At 50.8% G+C, this 23,587-nt stretch overlaps 1 protein-coding gene across 2 annotated transcripts in view; it reads right to left on the bottom strand.

The window, feature by feature from the left end:
- Positions 1-23,587, bottom strand: part of STK24 (serine/threonine kinase 24) — a 104,492-nt gene that overhangs the window by 18,423 nt on the left and 62,482 nt on the right. For both annotated transcript variants that reach the window (XM_081214639.1, XM_081214640.1), the window contains exons 3-5: positions 8,177-8,233; positions 1,092-1,200; positions 629-786 (exon numbers count right to left, since the gene is read on the bottom strand). In XM_081214639.1, the coding sequence (XP_081070765.1) occupies positions 629-786; positions 1,092-1,200; positions 8,177-8,233 (324 nt within the window). The remainder of the gene's footprint in view (positions 1-628; positions 787-1,091; positions 1,201-8,176; positions 8,234-23,587) is intronic.

Raw genomic sequence — 23,587 nt, forward strand, 5'->3', positions numbered from 1 at the left:
GTGCTATGCTTCACAAGGTGGGGATCTGCCAGGTACTGAGAAGAGTTCCACTTAAAGAGAAGAAATGGTGTTCGGCATGCCAGTGTATCTGAGTTAAATATTTGTTTGCCTAGAAATACCGCTTTAGAGAAGCCTATTCTCTGTGGCCCATGTGGAGATCTCACTGCATTCAGGCGACCAAGACAGAGTCGGTGTGGGATGTGAGACTGAAATGAGGTCTAGGAGGCGGGGGTCCTGGGCTTTTTGAGTCTATATTAAACAGTTTCAGAAAGTGGAAGGGCAACGGGGAAGAAAGAAGGCAGGAAAAGCTGGGAGAGTGCCTCATATGACAGGTAGAAGAGGCTGGACAAGGGAATCACGATTTTGCCTCTTTTGTTGCTAAGGAGCCTCTGAGGACAACGATCCCAGGAGCGGGGGATCTAAATGCGAGGACAGGAGGGTGTGCAGCAGCCCGGAGAGCACTCTCCTGCCCAGGTGCTGGCCTTCCAGTTCCGTGGACTCTCCGTTTCTCCTGTGGGATCCTTCCTGCCCTTGCCCCTTAAATAGTGTTCAGAGCTCTGCCCAAGGCCCCCTGACCTCCCGCACTCCTCAGGCTCCTCTGGCCGGCCAGCCAAGGCGCCGCCCTCACCTTTGAGTCGTAGGCCGACTGCTTGATGACTTCAGGCGCCATCCAGAAAGGGGTGCCCACGAAGGTGTTTCTCTTTATCTGGGTGTCTGTCAGCTGGCCCGCCACGCCAAAATCCGCCAGCTTCACCTCTCCGTGTTCAGAGAGCAGGACGTTGGCAGCTGTAAAACAGAACCAAAGATGTCTCCTGCCGTCATCTGCTGGAGAGTTCCGCCCGCTACCATTTGGGAACAGGCACACGCGTGCCCCAGCACCATCACGCACTCGACAAGAACAGGGACCAGGGCTGTGCTTCTGGTGAGACCCCCTCATGGCCCGGCCCACCTACCCAGGCATGTCGAAGGCACTCTCCGCATACCCACAGGACAACTTCCCTTGAGAAGAGAAGCACAGTTGAAACTCTACAACTATGACTCCTTCCTTGCCTTGGGTATTTCAAAGGAATATAAACAAGATGTTTTCTCACCTTTAATATCTCTATGAATTTTCTTCTCCGAATGCAAATAATCAAGTCCTTTCAGTATTTCTCTTAATATAGTAGCAATCTGGGTTTCATCTAAAGGGCCAGGTTCTAGCTAACAAGAAAAAAAAATGATTGAAGTTACTTAGATGATTAGATGAAAAAGTGTGAGATGAAAGAACAGAGTCAATGGGAAATGGACGAGAAAAATCAACCACGAAATCTTCTTCAGGCCAAAACAGAATTAAAACCTGGTCACAAGGCCCTTTAAAAAACCCCGCAAAGAACCGGGGAAAATGACTTTGCTCCATGAAGCAAAGCTGGCTAAGAATCGAAGTCGGGCCAGTGAGAAAGGCCGTGGTCAGCCTGCCATGCCTGCCGGCTGAGCTGGGAGGGAGGTCAGTCCAGAAAGCAAAAGCCCAGCACCTCGCAGTGCTTGCCAGGGAGGGGACAGAGAAGCCTGGCTCTGTCCTAACACAGGTAGCGGTTATCAAAACACAAGTGGGGCTTCCCTGGTGGCGCAGTGGTTGAGAGTCCGCCTGCCGATGCAGGGGACACGGGTTCGTGCCCCGGTCCGGGAAGATCCCACATGCTGCGGAGCGGCTGGGCCCGTGAGCCATGGCCGCTGAGCCTGCGCGTCCGGAGCCTGTGCTCCGCAACGGGAGAGGCCACAGCAGTGAGAGGCCTGCGTACCGCAAAAAAAAAAAAAAAAAAACCCACAAGTAGTCAAAAAGAGAAGGCCTGGGAGCTGACTGCTTTCTGAGGCTACCCCTACACCAGAAGCTTTTAAATCTGAATTTTAAAACTTGGGGGAAGAAAGCAGAAAAGAGCTCAATCCCTCATGACTGAACGTGTGTGTGGGGGGGTACGCGGGTCTCTCACTGTTGTGGCCTCTCCCGTTGCGGAGCACAGGCTCCGGACGCGCAGGCTCAGCGGCCATGGCTCACGGACCCAGCCGCTCCGCAGCATGTGGGATCCTCCCAGACCGGAGAACGAACCCGTGTCCCCTGCATCAGCAGGCGGACTCTCAACCACTGCGCCACCAGGGAAGCCCATGACTGAACTTTTTAATGTGATATAATATATATACACACGTATGTTACATACTAAAAACATTAGTATATTACCCCAAATGACCTAATAATTGCCTGAGAATAAATTTTTCAAGGAAACTCGAAGGAATTGACACTGACTCCTCACTGTCGTTAGTTACACAAAGATGTGAGGCAGACACGTCAGGCACACACATCCCCACTAAAAGAAAGAAACGCAGACACGTTCTAGAGCTCAGTTCAAACTGGACAGTAAGCCTACTATCACTTGTACAGCAGGGAACTCAACCACAACCAATCGCTTAACTACCTCAGCAAAACCACCTAACACTCCACCCAAAGGACTAACAGTGGAAGCATCAGAGAAAGGGGCAGAATTCTAACAATTTAATTTTTCATCTGAACGATGATGTTCAGTATTACGTTTTCAGACTTGACAGTGAACTCCACCATAAGCCCAATGCACATGTGTAAGTCAACGGGATGACACAATTCCACGATGCTCACCGAGTAGGTGTGAAAGAGATAGATTTGCTTTAAACCAAAGGGAATGGGAACCAAGACGCGCCTTCTGAGGTAGTGTTCCGACGGACACGTACATTTTCTCGGACAGACAAGTCCTGCCGTCTTAGGGCCTTCAGTGGGATGGTGGTGGAGGGACAGCTGATCGTCTCTGGGCCCAGGTCGGGGCACAGAGAACCCCCTTCTCACTTCATAACAGCGTGATTGCAGCTGCCCCGCATTCTGGTCCACCCAGCAAGCTGGTCATCACAGGCCCAACCTGATCCATGAAAATCCGCGAAGCCCGGGAGGAAGGGGGTGTTTCTCGAAGTCGGGGCCACCTCTCTGGGACTCTGGCCCATCTGGCAGCAGGGCCCCTGTGCTCAAGCCACTTTCTCACACTCAGAACCCGGGTGGAAGGGAGGCTCCTTGCTTTTCGTTTCACGGTGTGCTACAGATGCAGAGAAGTCACACTGACAGGTAACTTAGTCCCCCAGAAGTCCTCTAAGTCCTGACCAGGAGCCCGCCCGCGACTGCCGCAGACCAGGGCAGCCCACTGCGCGCGCTGTTCCACGGAACCTAATTCCTCCCCAAGTTGTCTGACCCAGAGTCTTGTTCTCAAGAAACACATCGAAACAACTGTTCCTAAGCACACAATCTGGAAACCCTGCCTTGTCTGCCTGCTCCACATCTCCTTCTGAGTTCATAGATTGGGGGAATTTTAATACTCAAAATGAGGAAAATGCACTTTTCTCATAGCCTGGGGAAAAAGAGGAAGGAGGCAGAGATGCTGGCGAATTTGCTCTTATGCCCCAGGGTACAGACCGCAGAAGGGTAACCCCACTGTTCAAAATGCTCTCCCAGAGCAGGGCTTCCATCTCCTCCTCCAGCAGGTTTTCACCCAGGCAGACAGCCAGGAACGTCTGGCTGGACTTGGACGTACCCACCTCCGCCCTCCTGTGATCAGGTGTCTGGAAAGAAACGGCGGAGCAGCCTGGAGTCATCACCAAGGAGAGAGAAGACTGAGGAACATGAACTGAAACATCTTCTGCTGGACCATTTAAGAGCTGGCTCTCCGACTGATATATATATATATGGTTATGCCCTTTTAAATCTGGCCTAAACACCACCCGCCAATGATTCATAGGCAGGGGCAGGAAGAGAGAGACTATTTACAGAGCAGGGAGATCCTTCAAGGTGTCAAAATTCACTGTAAAGGGTATTCAGTTGTTCCCTAGAGCACAGAGCTCCTGGCTGGTGGGTCCTCACATCCTCCACCACTAACACTCCTAAGCAGTCTCTTCATTAAGAAGACTGTGGAATCTTCAAATAATCTCTATAAAAGAAAGACTCGGAGGAAAAAAAAAATGTAGACTGCTCCTCATCTCTGGGTGACTTCTAATTCCCCCTCCCAAACCTGTTTTCCCCTCTTCCTCTGTAACAGACTCTCGGCCTGCACGCCGCCACCCAACTAGAGACCGTATCTGCCGGCCTCTGCAGCAGCAAGTTTGGCCACATGACTGAGTTCTTGCCAAAGGAATACTTGCAGAAGTGCCCCTTCCCGGTCTTGGCTTTGAAACGCCAGCAGCCAGAGAGGACAAGGACTCAAGACCACGGGAAGCCACCCACCCCTGCAGGGCCCGGAGACCACTAACCCCACGTGTGGGAGAGAAATTTCCATCTCGTGTGAGACACTGTTTGGAGACCACCACAACAGCAGCTTGGCCTAAACATAAATGAATATGTCATCTCATTTTTTTAAATTCACGTGGCATATTCATTTTTAAGTTTGTCAAACATCTCTGCCTGACTGAGTGACCAATGTATGGAGCCTAGTTCCTTCTTAATTAAGATTCCAAGGTTACCCCTTAGATTCTCCTATAATACTGACTCATCTTTTAGTCAGTGAAAAATCTTTCAGCCTCAGGCCCTCTGTTGCTAATCCTCATTCCCCTTCTCCCAATTCACCTCACGCTGCTTTATTTTCCTTGTAGCACTTTCCCACATGCGATATAATCAACTGTCTGCCTCTACTTGGAAGCTCAATTCCAGAATGAAAAAGAAAGCCAAAAAAAAATTAACTATCACACATGCTCACAGGGCAATCCCGGGTGAAGGAAGGCGCCATCTTCCTGCCCAGGCTAAGGTGTTATTAAGACTCAATGCAGGGAATTAAACTAATGTCTCACGGACTTCCCTGGTGGCGCAGTGGTTGAGAGTCCGCCTGCCGATGCAGGGGACACGGGTTCGTGCCCCGGTCTGGGAAGATCCCACATGCCGTGGAGCGGCTGGGCCCGTGAGCCGTGGCCGCTGAGCCTGCGCGTCCGGAGCCTGTGCTCCACAACGGGAGAGGCCACAACAGTGAGAGGCCCGCGTACCGCAAAAAATAAAAAATAAAAATAATGTCTCACAGCCTAAGTAAACATGATAACTAAAATGTAGAGTGAAAAAAGCCACCCAGTCTATAGTATTTCGTTATAGCAGCCCCAGTGCGTGAAGAGAAAGGATGAATCTAGAGTGAGGAAAGAGCCGGCGAGATCTTCGTACTCTGAGAAATGGCAGAGCCCTGCCCTTGAACAAGACACTGTCATCTTTCCCTCCACGGGCCTCATGTACAGGGGCTGCTCCAAAGACATACAAACATACCAGCACCGTGCCTCTTAGCAGAGAGAGAGACATTAAACAAAAGCAAGGTGGGGGCTTCCCTGGTGGCACAGTGGTTGAGAGTCCGCCTGCCGATGCAGGGGACGTGGGTTCGTGCCCCGGTCCGGGAGGATCCCACATGCCGCGGACCGGCTGGGCCCGTGAACCATGGCCGCTGGGCCTGCACATCCGGAGCCCGTGCTCCGCAACGGGAGAGGTCACAACAGTGAGAGGCCCGTGTACCGCCAAAAAAAAAAAAAAAAAAAAAAGCAAGGTGGGATTTTTCTAAGAAATGCCCCAAATCCATATATTCAGCTACCTGGTAACAAATCTTCATATGCAACAATACTCTGGTTTTTAGAATCTTGTGTAAACATTTAATAGACACTCTCAAAATAATCTTAATAGTCTTCAACATTCAAAAAACTCTTGAATCCCATTATTAAAGTGCATCTTCTTTGAGGACTGGGGTCAGGCCAACAGAAAAGGGATAAGAGATGAAGAAAAATACGACAAAGTCAGAGGGAGGGGAAGGAGAGCGCGAGGTCAGGGCTTTGCAGCTGGTTACAACAAGGTCCAACGTCCAGCTCTATCTGCTAGCTGGCACACCTAACTTCTGAGTATTTCCGTTTCCTCCAGTAAAATGAGACGATTTGGGGACATTCAAAAAGGAATGCCTGGTTCTTGCCACCAGAGCCCATGACGTGGAAGATGGATGGCAGTTTGCTGGGACTGGCACCATATGGGATTTTAGTTAATAAGTGGAGAATTCGACACTTCCTTCCAACTGTAATGTCTAAAATTTCACAGACTTCAGAGCTCCAAAGAAAGTTACCACTAAATAAATTATTGTGGCATTAAGAATGAATAAACTAAAGCATTTAGAGACTAGAATTGCTGTTCTGAGGACTCAGTGTTGGAAAAGAGTCCCCACAAATCATTTTATACATGCCACAAATGAAATTCACTTAAGATAATAGTAAATCTAATTATACAAAATGAGGCAATTTTCTACATTTCTGTAGCATTTCCCAAAGGAGTTAAAAAAAAAAAAAAAGAAAAGCTCTTTGTGTCATATGTATATTTACGGAAAAGAAGCAAAGGGAGTCATAAAATTTATCCAGCTGTTTTGCTGCTTTCTCCATTTTAATATCACTGTTTATACCATATTAAATTTTTTTCCTGAACTTTCCTTTTGACCAATTGCTTTTACGGTTTATAACATTATGTGATTTTTTTAAAAATTGGGTACATAAGCCTTTCAGAGATACATTCAGTTCTAGAGGTTTTACCTTCCCCCCAAAATACTAATTGTTACTATTACTGTGAGAAAGTAAACTCCTTTTAATCAAAGGGTATTTCTTTTCTTAGTGAATAAAATCTGTGTAAACTGTAACCACCAAAAAACGCTAGCTTCTCTCAGCTGTGAGACCAGTGAAAACTGCAGACGTACCGCCCTGACAACTGTCTAGCAAGCAGAACCCACGCTCAAACACTAAAATGATAGATCAGGCCTGACTTGGAAATCACCACTCACCCAAAAGCCCAGCTTTTACAGGATGGGCAGGGAAAGAGTGCTGATTCCGTTGATTTCACTGCGTAACCACATGGGGATGAAATGTCAGGGGCTAAACAACTGTGTGAGATTTTTAAAAATTTGTTTTGCATATATTGTGTTTCAAGGATGACTTAAGTAATGCTCATGATTTACTGGTTATTTCTGAGCATCTTATCAGAGACCAATATGTAACCATATTTTACCACAAGAGGGGAGTTACATGGGGCTTCCCTGGTGGCATAGTGGTTGAGAGCCTGCCGATGCAGGGGACACGGGTTCACGCCCCGGTCCGGGAAGATCCCACATGCCACAGAGCGGCTGGGCCCGTGAGCCATGGCCACTGGGCCTGCGCGTCCAGAGCCTGTGCTCTGCAACGGGAGAGGCCACAACAGTGAGAGGCCCGCGTACTGCAAAAAAAAAAAAAAAAGAGGGGAGTTCCAGACTGTGACTTTGAGGTCATCCTACACCGGAGCTGCCTCTCATCTGTGTGGGCTGGACACCTAGGTCCAGACCAGGTAGGAGACACCGCCACTGGCAGGGGTCCAGCTCCACCACAGCCACACTGTGAGCGCAGCAAGGCCTCTCTGCGTGTGCATCCAGGAAACAGAAACATGCGTTCCTGCTTGGCCCGACGGCTGCTCCCATTGTGATACTGTGCCCATCTCTTACCTGTGAAATCAAATTTTAATTTTTAAAAATTCTAGTTCTGATTAATCATAAATGAAAATGTTCCACGCATATTTTAGAAGGGAAGTTACCGTCTGAAACATGAAACAATGACGGGGTACCAGCTCCACAAAAGTTAAAACCAGTTTTAGAAAATAAGAAACTGTTCTTAAGTCAGACACAGCAGGCGACATCCTTCATGGCTGCTTGGAATGAATTCACTGGTTTCCCATGAAACAGCAAAACTGTCTTCAAAAGCAGATCTATACGCAGACGTAAGCTGGGACGAAGTTAGAGAGTGGCGTGGACATATATACACTACCAAATGTAAAACAGATAGCTAGTGGGAAGCAGCCACATAGCACAGGGAGATCAGCTCGATGCTTTGTGACCACCTAGAGGGGTGGGATGGGGAGGGTGGGAGGGAGATGCTAGAGGGAGGGGATATGGGGATATATGTATATGTATAGCTGATTCACTTTGTTATACAGCAAAAAAAGATCTATAATTTACAGTAACGTATCAGAAGCAAAAATCCCTATTATAAGGAATAGTTTGGTCCTTTTTTCATGCAACTTAAAAAGGGAAACAGAATGTAAACAGAATTATCTTTACAAGCAAGACTGACCGAGAAGACCTCTGATGCATTAAACATCCAACATGATACTTACTAAGTCCAGTGCGGAGCCTCCACCAAGATATTCCATTATTATCCATAATTTAGTGTCCTACAGAAAAAACAAAGAGAGAGGCAAATTACTATTTTTAAAAAAGCAGAAAAGATTATTTTAAATAATCTAAGGGTATTTTGCGCTGTCATTTTGGAACTAGAAAATTTTATAAATACACAACAGTGAGAAAAGTGCGTCCGAGTGAGAACTGGGTGGGAAGCCTGCACTGTGCCAGAGGGGCCCCGCACCAGACCCCCCGGCAGTGCGCTCCACAGCTACTGCACCAGGGCTCCAAGGGGCGCGCCTGTTTTCACAGCCTCAGTGGGTGATCCTCTGGTACAGAAGGGTTTGGGAACCAGTCCCCAAGGCCAGTACCATACACACCCATCCCGCCCAGAGCGTCAGACAGGAGTCGACCGGAGCACAGCCCTGGGGACGGGCCACCTCCCCCCCCCCCCGCCTGCATCTCTGAGATGCGCAGAGGGCAGGTGGCATGGCTCGTGCGGCCTGTCACCCACTGCCTTGCTCCGGAGCTGGGCGGCCACCCTGAAGGCCGCCATCCCCCAGCTCCGGGATATCCAGGAAAGCAGAGGGGCCCGAGCCTTGCCCCAGTCCTCCAGCCCCCTCCCCAGCCTCCGTGTCTTGCGTCTCTTCCGTCCGTCTCTCCTGAAGCCCCGCAGTGCCCATGGCTTCCAGGGTTCTTTTCAAACACAAATCCCAAAGTGCTACTCCCTTGAAAGCTAAGAAGCAAGCAAACACCCACCCAGCCCTCCCAGGGGATGAGGGCACACCGGTGCGGGGTCAGGAGCACAGGGCCTGGGGGTGAGCCAGACCCCGACTCACAGCGTGCAGACCTGGCAGTTACTTCCTCTGAAGCCTCTGACTGGGCGCCTGGCCGAGTGAGTGCCCGCGCCACAGCAGGCAAGCTTGAAGGCTGGGGGGCGCGGTGACCTGCCACAGCCTGCGGTACCCGGTCCACAGCCTGGGAGCAGGTGTGCGAGCACCAGGCTGCTTCCCTGCTAACGCCACACTCTCCGGTTGCTTTCAAGTGCATCAAAAAGAAGAAAAGCAAACAAAACCATTCCTAGGCTCTTTGGTACCTTCAGGATAGAGCTGAGCCCGAGCTCTTCAGAGCAAGCAGGGCCCTCGTTAGGCCCCATCCTCGCTGCTGCCTGGCTGTAGCGATGCTGAAAGATTTGCTTTTCTGGGCTGAGTCACAGTTTCCTCAATCAGGAAAACCCTCACCAGCTCCCCTCCCCACACCCCACTTTAGCACCTTTGGTCTGATCTTCACTTAGATTTGCTTGTCTGTGTTTCCCACCAACACCAAGCTAAGCGGCTGGGGGCAGCGCCTGGCATGGTCAAGCCCAGGAAAGGCGGCCTGTGGCACCTGTAGCGGAGGAAGGGCAATGATGCTGACTGCGTGTTCACTTCAGGGAGGCACTCGTGCCTGCACTACACTTGTAAAGTAAGTTTCTTTTAAAATTTAAAATAAATCCTGATATCTGGAGTCAAGTCTGTGATATTATAAAGAAACAGCCCAAGTTTTACTGTATGTGGAACACCCTCTCAAGTCTTTAAACGCCCCTGACTCCTGATATGACGAAGACAATCCCAGTCTAGACTGGAAAAGGCACGGAAACCTTACCTGATGCGTCTGGGGTCTACCTGATAGACACAAACATCTACTCACTCAATATTCATCCAGCCACGGGCACCAGCCTTGAGCAGGCGCCATCACCCCCTGCTTCTGATTTCAAGAGAACTTCCTAGCAGAGAGAGCATTCTCCAGTCCTCCTTTATTTCACAGATACGCCCAATTCTTCCCCATGCCAGTACTTCCCGAACACCTGCTCCTGGAAAAGGTCCGTGCTACTCCCTCTATAGACACCCCAAAGCACCTTGTTTGAGAGCGAGAAAGCAACTACTGCGGCGAATGGCCGACACCATTTTGGACGGCACAGGAAAGCTAAATGGTTTTTCTATAAGAAACCTGGGAGCTCACGTTTCTACTCTCGTTCTCTTTTCTACGGCACCGTCTGGCCCGGTTCCCACGCCTTTGACTTTGTGGGTGTTGAGGGTGAGTTCCCTACAGCGAGATCAGCTCTGGCAGGCAGGTCCCCCCACCCCGCATCTGCATCTGTGGGGAGCGGGGGCAGAGGAAAAGGACACCCTGGGAAACGGTCTGTGCTGACGCGGAGGTTCAGGGTCACCTCGCAGCTTCCGGAAACAGCGAGAGACAGGTGACCACGCCTCATCCCCCGTTCCAAAGCTCCAGCTCCCCACTACCTACCAAGGGAGCAAAACAACCCTTTACACGGCTCGCTCCCCTTTCAGGGAGTCACAACAGGGGACAAAGTGACCTGTTCTCCCGTAACCCTCAGGGGCACTTCAGCAACAGCAGAACACCTGGCAAACCAGGTGCCCCAGCTGAAAGGCTTTATAAAGCCCGAGCCTTCCCTGTATCTTCCTGGAGAGGAAGATGCAGTAAAAAAGACCAGCCCCGCTTCTCTGTTCATCCAGCTCGTTCCTGGTACCAGACAGGCCAGGGCCTGAACGCTACCCAACACGAGGTCTGCCAGATTCTCGGGGGGCACTCAGGAAAACAGCACTGGGTCCTTCATTCAGGCCACTGCTTTTTAAATACTTGGCCAGGTCCTAGGACCCAGGTGCTTTTCTCTCCAGTTCCACCAGTCTGGGAATGGAAACTGCGTCAAGAAAGGTTCCACTGGTCCCACCTCTCAGCTGAACCTGCCTTCCCACCCCACGGGGAGGGCCGCTCACCTCGGCCGCCGAGCCAGCAAGAGAGTGGGGGAAAGCCCTGGGGACGAGGGGTCAGCGGCCTCACCAGCTCTCTGCTCCCCACGGCCGGTCCCCGTGGGGGGCCCGTCTCTAAGGCGGAGGCCAGACCTCCGACGACTGGCGAGTCACAGCTCCCAGGAGTGGACCCCAAGCGAGGGGACAGCAGGACCTGCCGGGTCACAGAGGCGGAACCAGCTGCCTTTTAAGATGAACCGAAGGATGAGCTGGCACGGGGCGGGGGTGGAGGGAGGGAACGAGGGGGTCAAGTGCGGTCGGCAAGTAGGGCGGGAGTGAAGCAGCAAGAACCTAACGTGGACGGCGAGGGGAGGGCCAGAGAACGGTCATCCTGTAGCCTGTTGATAAACACTTCACACTTCCTCCCAAAAGTCACCGGAGGGCACCGGGGCCGGCTCTCGCTCTTACTCGGCCCTCGAGGTGTGCAGGGAAGAGGCCAGGAGCAGCGAACAAACAAGCGGCCGCGCAGCAGGGAGAGGGGCGGGCTGGGGGGCGGGGCACAGGGCGGGGACGGGGCACAGGCGGAGCAGGCGGCCTCGCTCAAATGGACACAGGCAATGCCCTCCACCGACAGCGGAGTCCTGGGGGAGGCGGCAGAGGACGGGCTGACACAAATGTATCCACAGGTCCTTCACGCAGCGAGGGTCACTCTCCTCTCTCTTTAAAGCTAAACCATCGCTGGTTTTAAAATAGCTGACAGCTTCCACCAAATTCCAGTACGAATTCCCAACTCTGTGGCTTGGCGGACCAGCCCTTGGCAAGCACGGACCCACCTGCCTGCTCCTCTCACCTCCAGCTTCTCCGTGCGCCCAGCTCCAAGGCCCGCAGGCTTCTGCACGGCTGCACCCGCTGCCAGGTGTGCCGCCCGCCAGCCTCCGAGGACAGCGTTCGGGGTGCCCCTCTCCCTCCTCCATGCTCCAGGCCCATGCTCTGTCCTCACTGTCCCTGGCTCAGGGAAGGCAGCCCGGCTCACCCTCCGCCCAAGACTAGCCCCACCAGCAGTGCCCTCCGTTCACCTGCCACCTCCCATTCCCACGGGTGACCCCCAGCCCAACCAGTGACCCCACTACCCCCTTTGTCACACCTCCCCCAGCACTCTCCTCCTCCACGGCTGCATTCCTCTGGACCCAAGCCTTCTCTTTCTCTAGGCGGACTCTCTCCCAGGGTCCCAACGAGTCCAAGGCTATTGGGTCTGCTTGGCTCCACCCTGTCCTGGCTAGAATTCCCCAACTCTAAGCCTCAGCTGCCGGTTCCTCTTTCTGACCGAAAGGGAAGGGTAGTAAGAACCACGTCTGCCTGCCTCACACGCTGACTGGGGGGGCGGTGTGCTGCAGACGTCACGAAAACCAGGGGCAGAGCGAAGGCCGGGGCTCAGGATGAGTGGAGTCCTGCGGTGCAGGCAGGACCTGTGCCGCGTCAGCTGGCCCCCGCGCAGCACAACCAGTGCAGGGCACTCATTCAACACAGGCAGAAGAGGCCTCTTAAATCTGCCGCCAGTCACCATCCCAAGTAATCATTTCTACCACCCACCCCCAAAGAAGAAGCATTCAGAAGGCAGTAAATGGACCAGCTCAGGAAAGTAAAGACGGGCTCTGAGGGCTGCAGGCCAAGCGCTCCCCGCGGCTCCGTCAGGATTTCTCCTCTTCGGCACCACCGGCACCTGAGGCTGGATAACCTCTGCTGCGGGGCTGCCCTGTGCATTGTAGGGCGCTGAGCAGCATCCCTGGCCTCCGCCCACTAGAGGCCAGTAGCACATCCCCAGTCCTCAGGGCCAGACACCACCCGTGGCCTCTGGAGGCCAAAGTCGCCCCCGCTGACAACCACTGAACTGCCCAGTCAATGTCCCTAAGCCTGAAGTGCTACTGCACAGAAGTGCGACCGGTTAACTCTCTCCTCCCCTTGGCAAAGCCAGCTGTTACACCTTGCAGCCTCCAGCTAGGAGACCATCACTAACTCACTGTGAGACACCGAAGCTTGGAGTGCCTCAGCCAGAAAAAAATGGCAATAATCTGTATCTCTAACCTCACGGTTCACCTGACAAGAAAATGAGATAATGAACGTGAAAGCACTTTGCAAAGCTTGGGGTACTAAACACAGGCAGAGTGCTATTTAGCCCCTCAACAGCATCACCCGTAAATGCCTTGAAATAACCTGGTAAAACCGAAAAAGCCCAATTAACAAGACTAAACGGTATTTCTCTGCTTGGGAGTTTCTGAGCGGAATAAAACCTTGAACAATGATTCATCCACATTCTACACCAGAATGAAAAAGTAATTACTGCCCTACAAGCCCTGAGGCATGAGTGTTAGAGAAGGATGGTCTGGTCAAGGGACACACATGACCTGCTCGACCAAGTGACCAAGCACCGTCACGGCCCAGATGCAGAATCGCCGCCCTCATAAAGCCTGCCAAGTGAATGGCGTGTGAGGCGCTCTAAGGAACATAAGAATGGTTTTAATCAGAATAATTTCATGTTTAAAAAATGACCCCAGACAATGGAAGTTACGAATGACCTTGTAAGAGAATTTTCTCATAAGGGAAAGAAAACAGTTATTTATTTAATAACTTCGGGATTCACCACTTAAAAGGCACCGAAGTGTGTAAAGCGAGGCGTCCCCCTCTCGCCCCTGGCTCCTGGCTGTCCAGCCTCCACGCCCACCCGCTTAGCGACGCTTCTTCCGTGACTTCACAGACATATCTCTGCAAATACCTATCAACCCCTTCTCCAGTTCTATCCAAATGTAACGCTCTATACACTGTTCTATACCTTGCTTCTCCTTGGAGCATTCTATACTTGTCCATAAAGGAATTCCCCCCCCCTTTTTTTTAAAGCCGTAACTAACCCACACCCTATTGACAACATCAGGTTGCTCCCATTCTTTTGCTATCAGAACCTCGAGGATGTATCATTTGGGGAGTTGCTGGAGGCTGAGTCAAAGGAATCCACTTGAATTTAAATAGATAATGACAAATTATTCTTCAGAGAGGCCGGCTCCATTTGTACCGCCTCCAGCAACCTGTGAGAGCTCATCTCCCTTTTCTTTGCCAACGCGCCATGTCCCTTGACAATGTAATCCAACTTTTCTTCAGTCATTCTTAGGAGGTGAATGAATTGTGTCCCCCTCCTAAATTCATATGCTGAAGTCCCGACCCTGAGCACCGCAAAATGGGACTGAGTTTGGACACAGGGTCTTCAAAGAGGTGTAAGTTAAAATGAAGTCATTAGGGTGGCCCCTGATCCAATGTGACTGGTGTCCTCATAAGAGACAAGGACACAGGCATACACAGAGGGACGACCATGTGAAGACACAGGGGGAAGATGGCACCTCCAAGCCAAGGAGAGGGGACTCAGAGGAAGCCAGCCTGGCCGACACCTCAACCTCAGACTTCCAGCCTCCAGATCTGTGAGGGAATAAACTTCTGTTGTTTAAGCCACCGGGTCTGTGGCACCGTGTTACGGCAGCCTGAGCAAATGACGGTCATCAATCCATTGCGGGGGGTGGGGGGGGCGTATCTCACAAAGTTTGTCTTTCTCTCATTGTAAGGCTGAACATCCTTACATACTGAAGAGTCATGCATGTTTTCTTTTTTTGTGAGCCCTTATTATCCTTTGTCTGTTTTTCTATTGACCTAATATTAGGGGAAGTAGCCTCCTGTAACATGAGCCATAAACACAGCATTTTCCTCATTTGTCTTTTGATTTTGCCTTTGGTAGTTTTTTGCTCGTGGAAATTAATTTAATGTACACACACAACATCAACAACAACACCGCTTACAGGCAAACCTGCCCTGCACTGCCTGGAGGTGGTGGCTGAAAGCTGGCACTCCCCACGTTCACAACCCTCACGGGCGCTTGACAGACATCAGACGATGGAAAGGTTAACACAAAGTGAATAAGAAAAGGGGTGGATTCTGCACCGTTAACAAAGATTTTTACACCATGAATTCTGAAATGAAGTTAAGCCCTGGTTTTGCATCTGCACTGTAAGGAAAGGCTGAGCCCAGGAGGTCTTACTAAAACAACGGGGAGTCACAGACTTCCTTAGGAGTGTGGTTTTTAAAGCAAAGGTACCTTTTTGCTAAGATGCTGCGCATGAACCCAGACTCTTGAGCCCAGGTTTGGATCCTGCCTCTGAGCCGCACCAGCTCTGGGACCCTGAGACCAGGCCTGAAGCCGCGTTCAGTTTCCCATCTGCTCCCGGGACTAAAGAACACCCACCTCAGGGGTGTGCCTGGCACACAGCAGTGCCCATGAACTTGAGCTATTAATACCACACTAACTTTAGAGTGCCCCCTGTCTGAACCCAGGTCCACTGGGAGTCTTGTGAAACTAGGAGGCAGGAAACGGGTATCGAAGCCCAAACCCCACCTCGTTTTACAGTCAAAGCAACTCCCTGACATTCGTGACACCTTCCAACTGCACTCAAGGCACAGAACACGACGCCTGACCTCAAAAATAGCTGATTTAATTGTTCCTCTCACAGATGCCAGCATTCCTTCAATGATTCGTGCCTACTATGCAAACAGTGTCACTGGGGGGGGGTCTGTAAAATGAGTAGGGCTCAGGCTCTTTTCCTAAATAAATCACTTTTCATAATAGAAAAGTAGGCAAATAACTACACCAGCCAGCCTGTGGTGGGTACCACAAAGACACAAAATGCTGTGGGTGTTCAGAGGAGAGGCCCGTCTCATCAATTACCTACACAACAGAACTAACGGGGAGAAGAAAATGAGAAGATCAATCAGAAAATCAATGGCCAATAGGCACATGAAAAGACGTTTAATGTCGCTAATTATTAGAGAAATGCAAATCAAAACTACAATGAGGTATCACCTCACACCAGTCAGGACAGCCATTATTAAAAAGTCTACAAATAACAAATGCTGGAGAGAATGTGGACAAAGTGAACCTTCCTACACTGCTGGTAGGAATGTAAATTGGTGCAGCCACTACGGAAAACAGTATGGAGGTTCCTCAAAACCTAAAAATAGTTTCCAATTGATCCAGCAATCCCCCTCCTGGCATATATCCAGACAAAACTGTAATTCGAAAAGATACATGCACCCCTATGTTCACAGCAGCACTATTCACAATAGCCAACATATGGAAACAACCTTAATGTCCATCAACAGATGAATGGATAAAGAAGATATGGTACAGGGCTTCCCTGGTGGCGCAGTGGTTGAGAGTCCGCCTGCCAATGCAGGGGACACGGGTTTGTACCCCGGTCGGGGAAGATCCCACATGCCACGGAGCGGCTAGGCCTGGGAGCCATGGCCGCTGGGCCTGCACGTCCGGAGCCTGTGCTCCGCAACGGGAGAGGCCACAACAGTGAGAGGCCCGTGTACCAGAAAAAAAGAAAAAAAAAAAAGAAGATATGGTACATATGTACACTGGAATACTACTCAGCCATAAAAAAGGAAATAATGCCATTTGCAGCAACATGGATGCAACTAGAGATTATCACACTAAGTCAGTCAGAAAGAGAAAGACAAATACCATACAATTTCACTTACATGCGGAATCCAAAATATGACACAAATGAGCCTATCTATGAAACAGAAACAGACTCACAGACCTAGAGAACAGACTTGTGGTTGCCAAGGGGGAGGGGGCCAGGGTGAGCAGATGTGAGCTTTTTTGTATAGAATAGATAAACAAGGTCCTCCTGTATAGCACCGAGAACTGTATTCAATATCCTGTGATAAACCAGAGTGGAAAAGAATATATTAAAAAAAGAATGTAGGGCCTCCCTGGTGGCGCAGTGGTTGGGAGTCCGCCTGCCGATGCAGGGGATACGGGTTCGTGCCCCGGTCTGGGAGGATCCCATATGCCGCGGAGCGGCTGGGCCCGTGGGCCATGGCCGCTGGGCCTGCGCATCCGGAGCCTGTGCTCCGCAACGGGAGAGGCCGCAGCAGTGAGAGGCCCGCATACCGCAAAAAGAAAAAAAAAAAAAAAAAAAAAAAAAAAAAAAGAATGTATATATGTATATAACTAAATCACTTTGCTGTACAGCAATAATGAACAGAACACTGTAAATCAACTACACTTCAATTAAAAAAATAAATTAGAAAACGAAGAAAACAGGAAATTGAAGCAGGATAAGCATGGGGGTGGGGAACGACGAGGGGGGGGGGACAGACCAGCCTTCCACTCTTTCACGAGGCCCTAAAAGGACAACAGTGGTCCAAGACAAAGTCTCTTAGTGCTGGGAACAAGCATGGAACAAGAGAAAGGCCACTACCTTCAAATATCAACTAAAATGACACTGCGCTATTAATAAAACCTGAAACGGCACAAAGAGAAACAAATGAACTGAAGATTTCTGGATCAAATCCTTAGGAAAAAATCAAAAGCATCACTACGAATTATCCAAAAATACTGGAAAGACTACATACACCAAAAGCTATACAATACAACCAAAGATTTATTCAGGGGAAAACACAGTATTATACATTTTCATTACCAAGCCAAAAAAAAAAAAAAAAAAAACCGGGGCAGGGGGAGGGAAAAATTTTAAGTGTTCAATATGGAAGTTAGGAAAGAAGAAGGAAACCTAAGGAAAACAAATAAAGATACATGCAAAATGGAAAAATATTAGAATGAGAAATCCACTTTATTTTTTAAATAAACTCCAGGTACTATAATCAAGAAAAAAATAGATAACACTAATTTGCAAATATAGCAATAAAAAATGACGGATGGAAACACTTTTAAATGCAAACAGAACAGGTCACAATGTTTTATTATAATACGTTTAAAAATCTACAATAGATGATTTCTTTGTAATGTATGAATTAAAATTTACTCAAGAAAGAAGAAACGGGTGGGGGAAGAAACGGATCAATTAACGTCCTCTAAAAATATCTATATAAAGAGGAAGGAAGGAGGGAAGAAAGGATGGGAAGGAGGCAAATGATTTTGCCCTTGAATGTTTTTAAAAGAACAGAATATTCTAGCAACTCTCCTGAAGCACGGGACTTTTCCTGACATCACAACGTGTAACACCAACACCTGGAAAAGGTTATCATCAGCACAAGAGGAGGAGGAGGAGGGAGGTGCGTTTCTACACGCCAGGGACGCGGTGCCTCCTGGGACGGAGGGCTGTCATCTAAAGAGAGGAGTTTCTAGAGAAGAAAAAGGTGCTTTTGGCAATGAACATCAGGTGTGAATCTCCGCACACGTGACAAGTTTGCATGATATTTTCTACCACCACCTGCCCAGCCCCACCAGGCCTCGGGCCTTCCTGCCGGCCAGGTCTGCAGCGCTTTGCAGAGGCCTGAGCCCTCAGCCCTCCTCTGTGTCCGCTCGCTCCATCACCATCAGAAACCTGACATGACAGGGAGAACACAGCCAGAGCTGCTGTCCTTCCGGGCCACCTCTCACCGCCCCCCACCCCCGACCACCAGTGGCCCAGTCGGCTGGGACCAGGCCACTCGCGGAAGGAGGGGAGAGTGGAGTCCTCCAGGGCCTGGGGAGAGCCACACCCTCCTTCACCACAGGCTCCCTGAGGGGACAGCCCCGGGGCGCCTCGGGTCTTCCTCTTGGTCCAGGAGGCGGGGTCCCAGCCTCAGCCCACAAGAGCGCGACACCGCAGCGCCGCATGCTTTACCGAAGATTTCATTTGATTCTCCCGGTAGTCCTGTCCGCTTTACAGACGCGGATACCTCGTGAGCGCGGGGAAGGGGAACAGCTGGGGCCCAGATCCAGACTTAATGTTGAGTCAGAAACCTAAACAGCAAGACCCACATAACAAACATCACAGACTCTGCGCAACTTCTAAAGGATTCCAGTGAGGAAAACATGCTCTAGTGTAACTGTTCTTAACTGGCTTCCTTCCCGAGAGCAATGAACGCTAACCTTACTGCCTGAAAAAAGACATGGGTTTACGAAAGGTCTGCCTGTGACCTGTGGGGTTCACACGCCCTGCTCTCTCGTGCCAAGAACGAGAACTTCCGTCCTCACGTCCTGCAACAAACTGGCAAGGGCGCCGAGCCGTCCCTAAGACGCTCTTCTCCGGGTTTACGTCGCAGGCTTCTCTCTCCTGAAGAGGCCGCCTCGTAACTGTGTGCGTGTGTGCGCGCTGAGTTTCAGTAATTAAGGCCCCCCCACCAGGTGCTTCTCTCTTTGGCATCAGCACATATTCGCCACAACAGCAACAGATCTGTTCACGGGAAGTTCCTGTGCTGAACGCTGGTTAAAAACGAAGATGGATTAAAAACATCTGCTTAAACGTACAGATCCTTACAAGGTAATCAGGGAACTACACTTACAAATGACCTAAATCTGAGGGAGCAGAAAAGAACTAACAGAGAGGAGCATGGAAAGGGTGCCCCGGGAGATAAAAGAGGGGGACTTGACTGTCCCCCCGTGCTCTGTCCTCATAAAGGAGCAAACACAACCGTCAGTGACCATAAACTGCTACGTCAGACAAGTCTGCCATCATCGTAAGCTAACAATGTACTCTTCCTAAAAGTGAAATACTTCTCATAATTACAAGATTATCTTTCTGCCAGGTGAAGATTTTAATGGTTATTACACAGCACATGTCAGAAATATCCACCACAAAACCATAAAACCAAAAGAAGTGACTACTGAAGGCTCAGTATTAATTCTCTGATAAAGACCCAGCCCAAAGAGATCAGACAGGACTAAGTCAGAGGGCAAATAGGGCTGAAAAAGAAGACTTTATGGTGTTTTGCGAATTTAAGAGGTGCCTCCAGTGTTAAAATAACGTGTGGAATTAGTAGATTCACGCGTAACAGATGCTGTACTTCAAATGCATGGGTGGCAAATTCATATTTATACTTTTATCTCCATCCTTCAGGGTATTTACCATACCCTAACGGTAAACAGCTCCCAAAGTAAGGGACTTCTCCTGCAACGTGCCTGAATGCCCGGTGCCGGACTGTACCGAGGAGATGTTTCTGCTATCTGAACTCTCACTCTCCTTCCTTCCAACCTCCTGGCCACCTCACTCATCCTTATTTTCTGCACAGCTCTACCCCAGAATGAACAGTTAGATAACAGGCACATGTTCTCGATGTACAGTAAGTTCGCTAACGATGAGCTCCTGGACACAGTCAAGCTGCACTTGGATCAGACGTGCGAATCCGGGGCACCCTCCCTGAGGCAGCCCTGGGGCGCAGACCTGAGGCTGCTGAGGAGATATGGATACGTGTCTCCTGCCCCTACACCCGACCATGACATGAACCATCACCGCCCCCGGCTCCATTTCTGCCTCGGTGAGGCAGACTCCATCACAGCACATAAGCGTCCACACCGCCCCATGCAGATGCCTAGAGAAGAGCCAGCCTAAGTGCTCCGTCTGGCTCCCGGCAGACCGTGGTCGGTCAGTCATGGCCGTGACAACGTGTGGCTCCCAGACGGGGTTCAATAAAAGGGCCTGGTTCGAGCAGTCCATGTTTCCATGTTGAAGCAGATGTCCTTACTCACCCAAACGCCTGCAAGTCCTGCTGTGCTGCGTGGACCACTGAAAGAGAAGGAGTATCTTTCCCCTCACCGGGAGTAAGGCTTCTCTTTGATTACGTACCAAGCGCTCCTCATTACATAATCTAAGTAAGATTTGTGATCTCATATATGATACTATTTTTTTTTTTAGAAATTTACTTAGAAAGATAGAAGTTTTAGAAAAGAAAGCATATGGCATAATTAATTGTTTTACCTGAATACATCAGCTGTGTTTAGATACGTCAGACGAAGGTTTGAATAGGCAGAAGACGTATGTTGAGACAAAAAGAACTAGAAATACAATTAATACTTATTTTAAATTATAGGCAACAGCCCGAAAACAGAGTTGAGTTTCTTTTTGGTGAAGTAAAATATTTAGCCTAACTGGAATTTTAATTCATTCAACTTTCCGGATAGAAAAATATAAAACGGAGCTGCCAAATGTCTTCAGGGACTCCCTTCAATTACACTAGGACAGTGTGTTCGGGGGAGAGAAAGGAATCCATGGTCCCCACCCCCCGAAACGTCTCGACGTTCTCTATTATCTTTGGTGCTGAGCCGACCTTTTTTTTCCCCATGATGGAAATGAAATGTATTCATTCCCCTGTGATTTCAAAGCAAGATTTACTTGGGGATTAGTTTAGTCCACCCAAAAGTAACTTGTTTTGCTTCTACCCGCGGTCACCCTGGAGTCTGATACAAAGGGCTCCCTGTATCTTTTCTGCTTTTCCCAGAAACGCAAGGACAGATGCTTGCAAGCTAAAAATCACTCTCAGAGAAAACAGATGTTCTCTTCCCTCTCCCAGAAGTTGCAGCTGTTCCAGGTCCACGGGGAATGCGGCAGATGACTTCCAAATGGCAACGGAAGCTGGGAGGGTGGCTGCCACAGTGTGGGCACGGGGCTCCCCCCACGTGGCTGAATGACTGAGCAGATCACTGCGGGGAAACGAGGGCCCCGCTAGCCTGGGGGTGGCAGGCAGCTCACGAGAACCAAAGACACCCTTGTCTCTACGCTTGGAATCAACGAGTATGGTGCCCAAGACTACACAAGGCAGCAAAAGTGGAGGGAGACTGTTAAAATCCTAGCCGGAGGCACCAGGATAAAGCTTTTGTTTGTTGCTCAGAGAAAGGCAATCCTCATGGAAGAAAGCAGCCTGACTGCACCACCAGGGCAGACGGAGGCCGGGCTCCTACAGAGGGAAAAGCTGTCCTCGCAGAGTTGCAGGATGCCGGACGGGCTGTAGCTGCCAGTTCTCCGTGCGACCAAAGCCGGTGACTCAACAACTGAGCGCCCATGGACTCTGTGTCCCCGGGACGGGCTCTGCCCTGGGCCACCACTGGTGCTCCCCTCTGCGTGTGGACCGACAAATCTGGCCGCTCTCCACAAAATAAAAAAAACAATCCAGCATCTGGTAAACTGCCGCTCAAAGGAAGTTTTGAAGAGCTGCGCGTCTGATCACGTTTATGAAAACGTGCGTGAATTTCCTCCCTTTTCAGAGACTCTGCCTTCTCATATTCACGTCACTTACGTAGAAGCATAAACCCCAAACCCATTTTCTTTAGACAGTATAGCAAATTAATTGGGGCCGACAAATAGCGAACATAGAAAGCAGCAGCATGGACGCAGGGCAGATATTTGGAAGGAACTCTGAAATCAACTGTGTTTAAAAAGAACAAGCCAAGGGCTTCCCTGGTGGCGCAGTGGTTGAGAGTCTGCCTGCCGATGCGGGGGACGCGGGTTCGTGCCCCGGTCCGGGAAGATCCCACATGCCGTGGAGCGGCTGGGCCCGTGAGCCATGGCCGCTGAGCCTGCGCGTCCGGAGCCTGTGCTCCGCAACGGGAGGGGCCACGGCAGTGAGAGGCCCGCGTACCGCAAAAAAAAAAAAAAAAAAGAACAAGCCAAAAACCTAAGAAAACCACCCAGCGGAATCACAAACAGACGATAAAATGGACGAATCGAATCGTTTCCTGGCTCACATCCCACTCTCCCCGCCAAGCTTTAATACACTTAAGAGTCTAACAGCGTGAGGTCGAGCATTTCTAGACGCAGCAGGCATCTTCCAGATCCCTTCCGTCTCGGGAGGCAGGTGGCCCGTGTACCTCGAATGATGCGTCACGGTCCCTGAAGCCCAGATCTGGAGCAAGAGCCGGAGGCGGAGCTCCCCGGCCCGCCAGCCCCTCGGCCTCGGCCCGCACTTCTGCGGCGCCCAACGCCCGGGCGAGAGCGGGGGCGGGCCGCTCTGTCCTCGGTCCCCCCGGGAGAAGCCCACGGGGCAGGCCCGGGAAGGCTTCTCCCACAGCAACCTCGGTCCCTCGGTGAGGCCAGCTGCTTGCGGGAGCGGGCTGCGCAGACATGGGCCGTCACCGGCCCCGGCAGGGACCGCCCGCCTGCTAGACGGCGCGCAGGAGCCTCCAGGCCCGGGCGGCAGGGGGAGCCCCGTGGAGGGAGGCTCTGTGGGCCCCTCCTGGGCTGCCACCCAACACCCCGGTCGGGGTAGGAGGGACGGCCTGCTCCCAGCCCACCCGCCCCTGCTCTCCTGCCACTGGACAGGAAGGGGAGGAAAAGGAGGGACGGGAGGCAAACCACCCCAAAGAGCCGCTGGTGAAGCGCGTGCTGGTGACTCTTGTTTCCGGATTTTCCGTCTCTCAGAGACCACGGGTGATTTCACCAGGGCCTTCGACATGGCTCCCTCAAGACAGCTTCAAACAAAGGCCTAATGTTCCTGACGTGTTCACGCCTTTAAAGCCTGAACACGTTTCTAAGGCATCTTTGTGCGTGGCCTGCAGGGAGGGGACCCTGCACGTCGGGCATTTAAATCGGGTTGTTCACAAACACAGTCCGGCCACAGCCCCGAGATCCCTGTTCAGGGGTGGGACGGGGCACTGGCAGGTTTTAAAGCCCCCTGCGTGCTCCGGCTCTAAGTTATTACTGCCTCTGGATTAAATAAGCACCTTCTGATCAATCCCTTCCTAATGGGAACACTTGTGACGCACGCAGACCTGGCTCATGAGAGGGAAGAAGTCCCTGCTCTGCAGGTTGAATGTGAAGCTGCCAGGGGACGTTCTAGGGGGACCGTCCCGGCAGGCGCTTCTCTAAGTGGATCTGAGGCCTAGGGAGAGTC

The sequence above is a fragment of the Mesoplodon bidens genome (assembly GCF_964165515.1).
Source record: "Mesoplodon bidens genome assembly, chromosome: 17".
NCBI lineage: Eukaryota > Metazoa > Chordata > Mammalia > Artiodactyla > Ziphiidae > Mesoplodon > Mesoplodon bidens.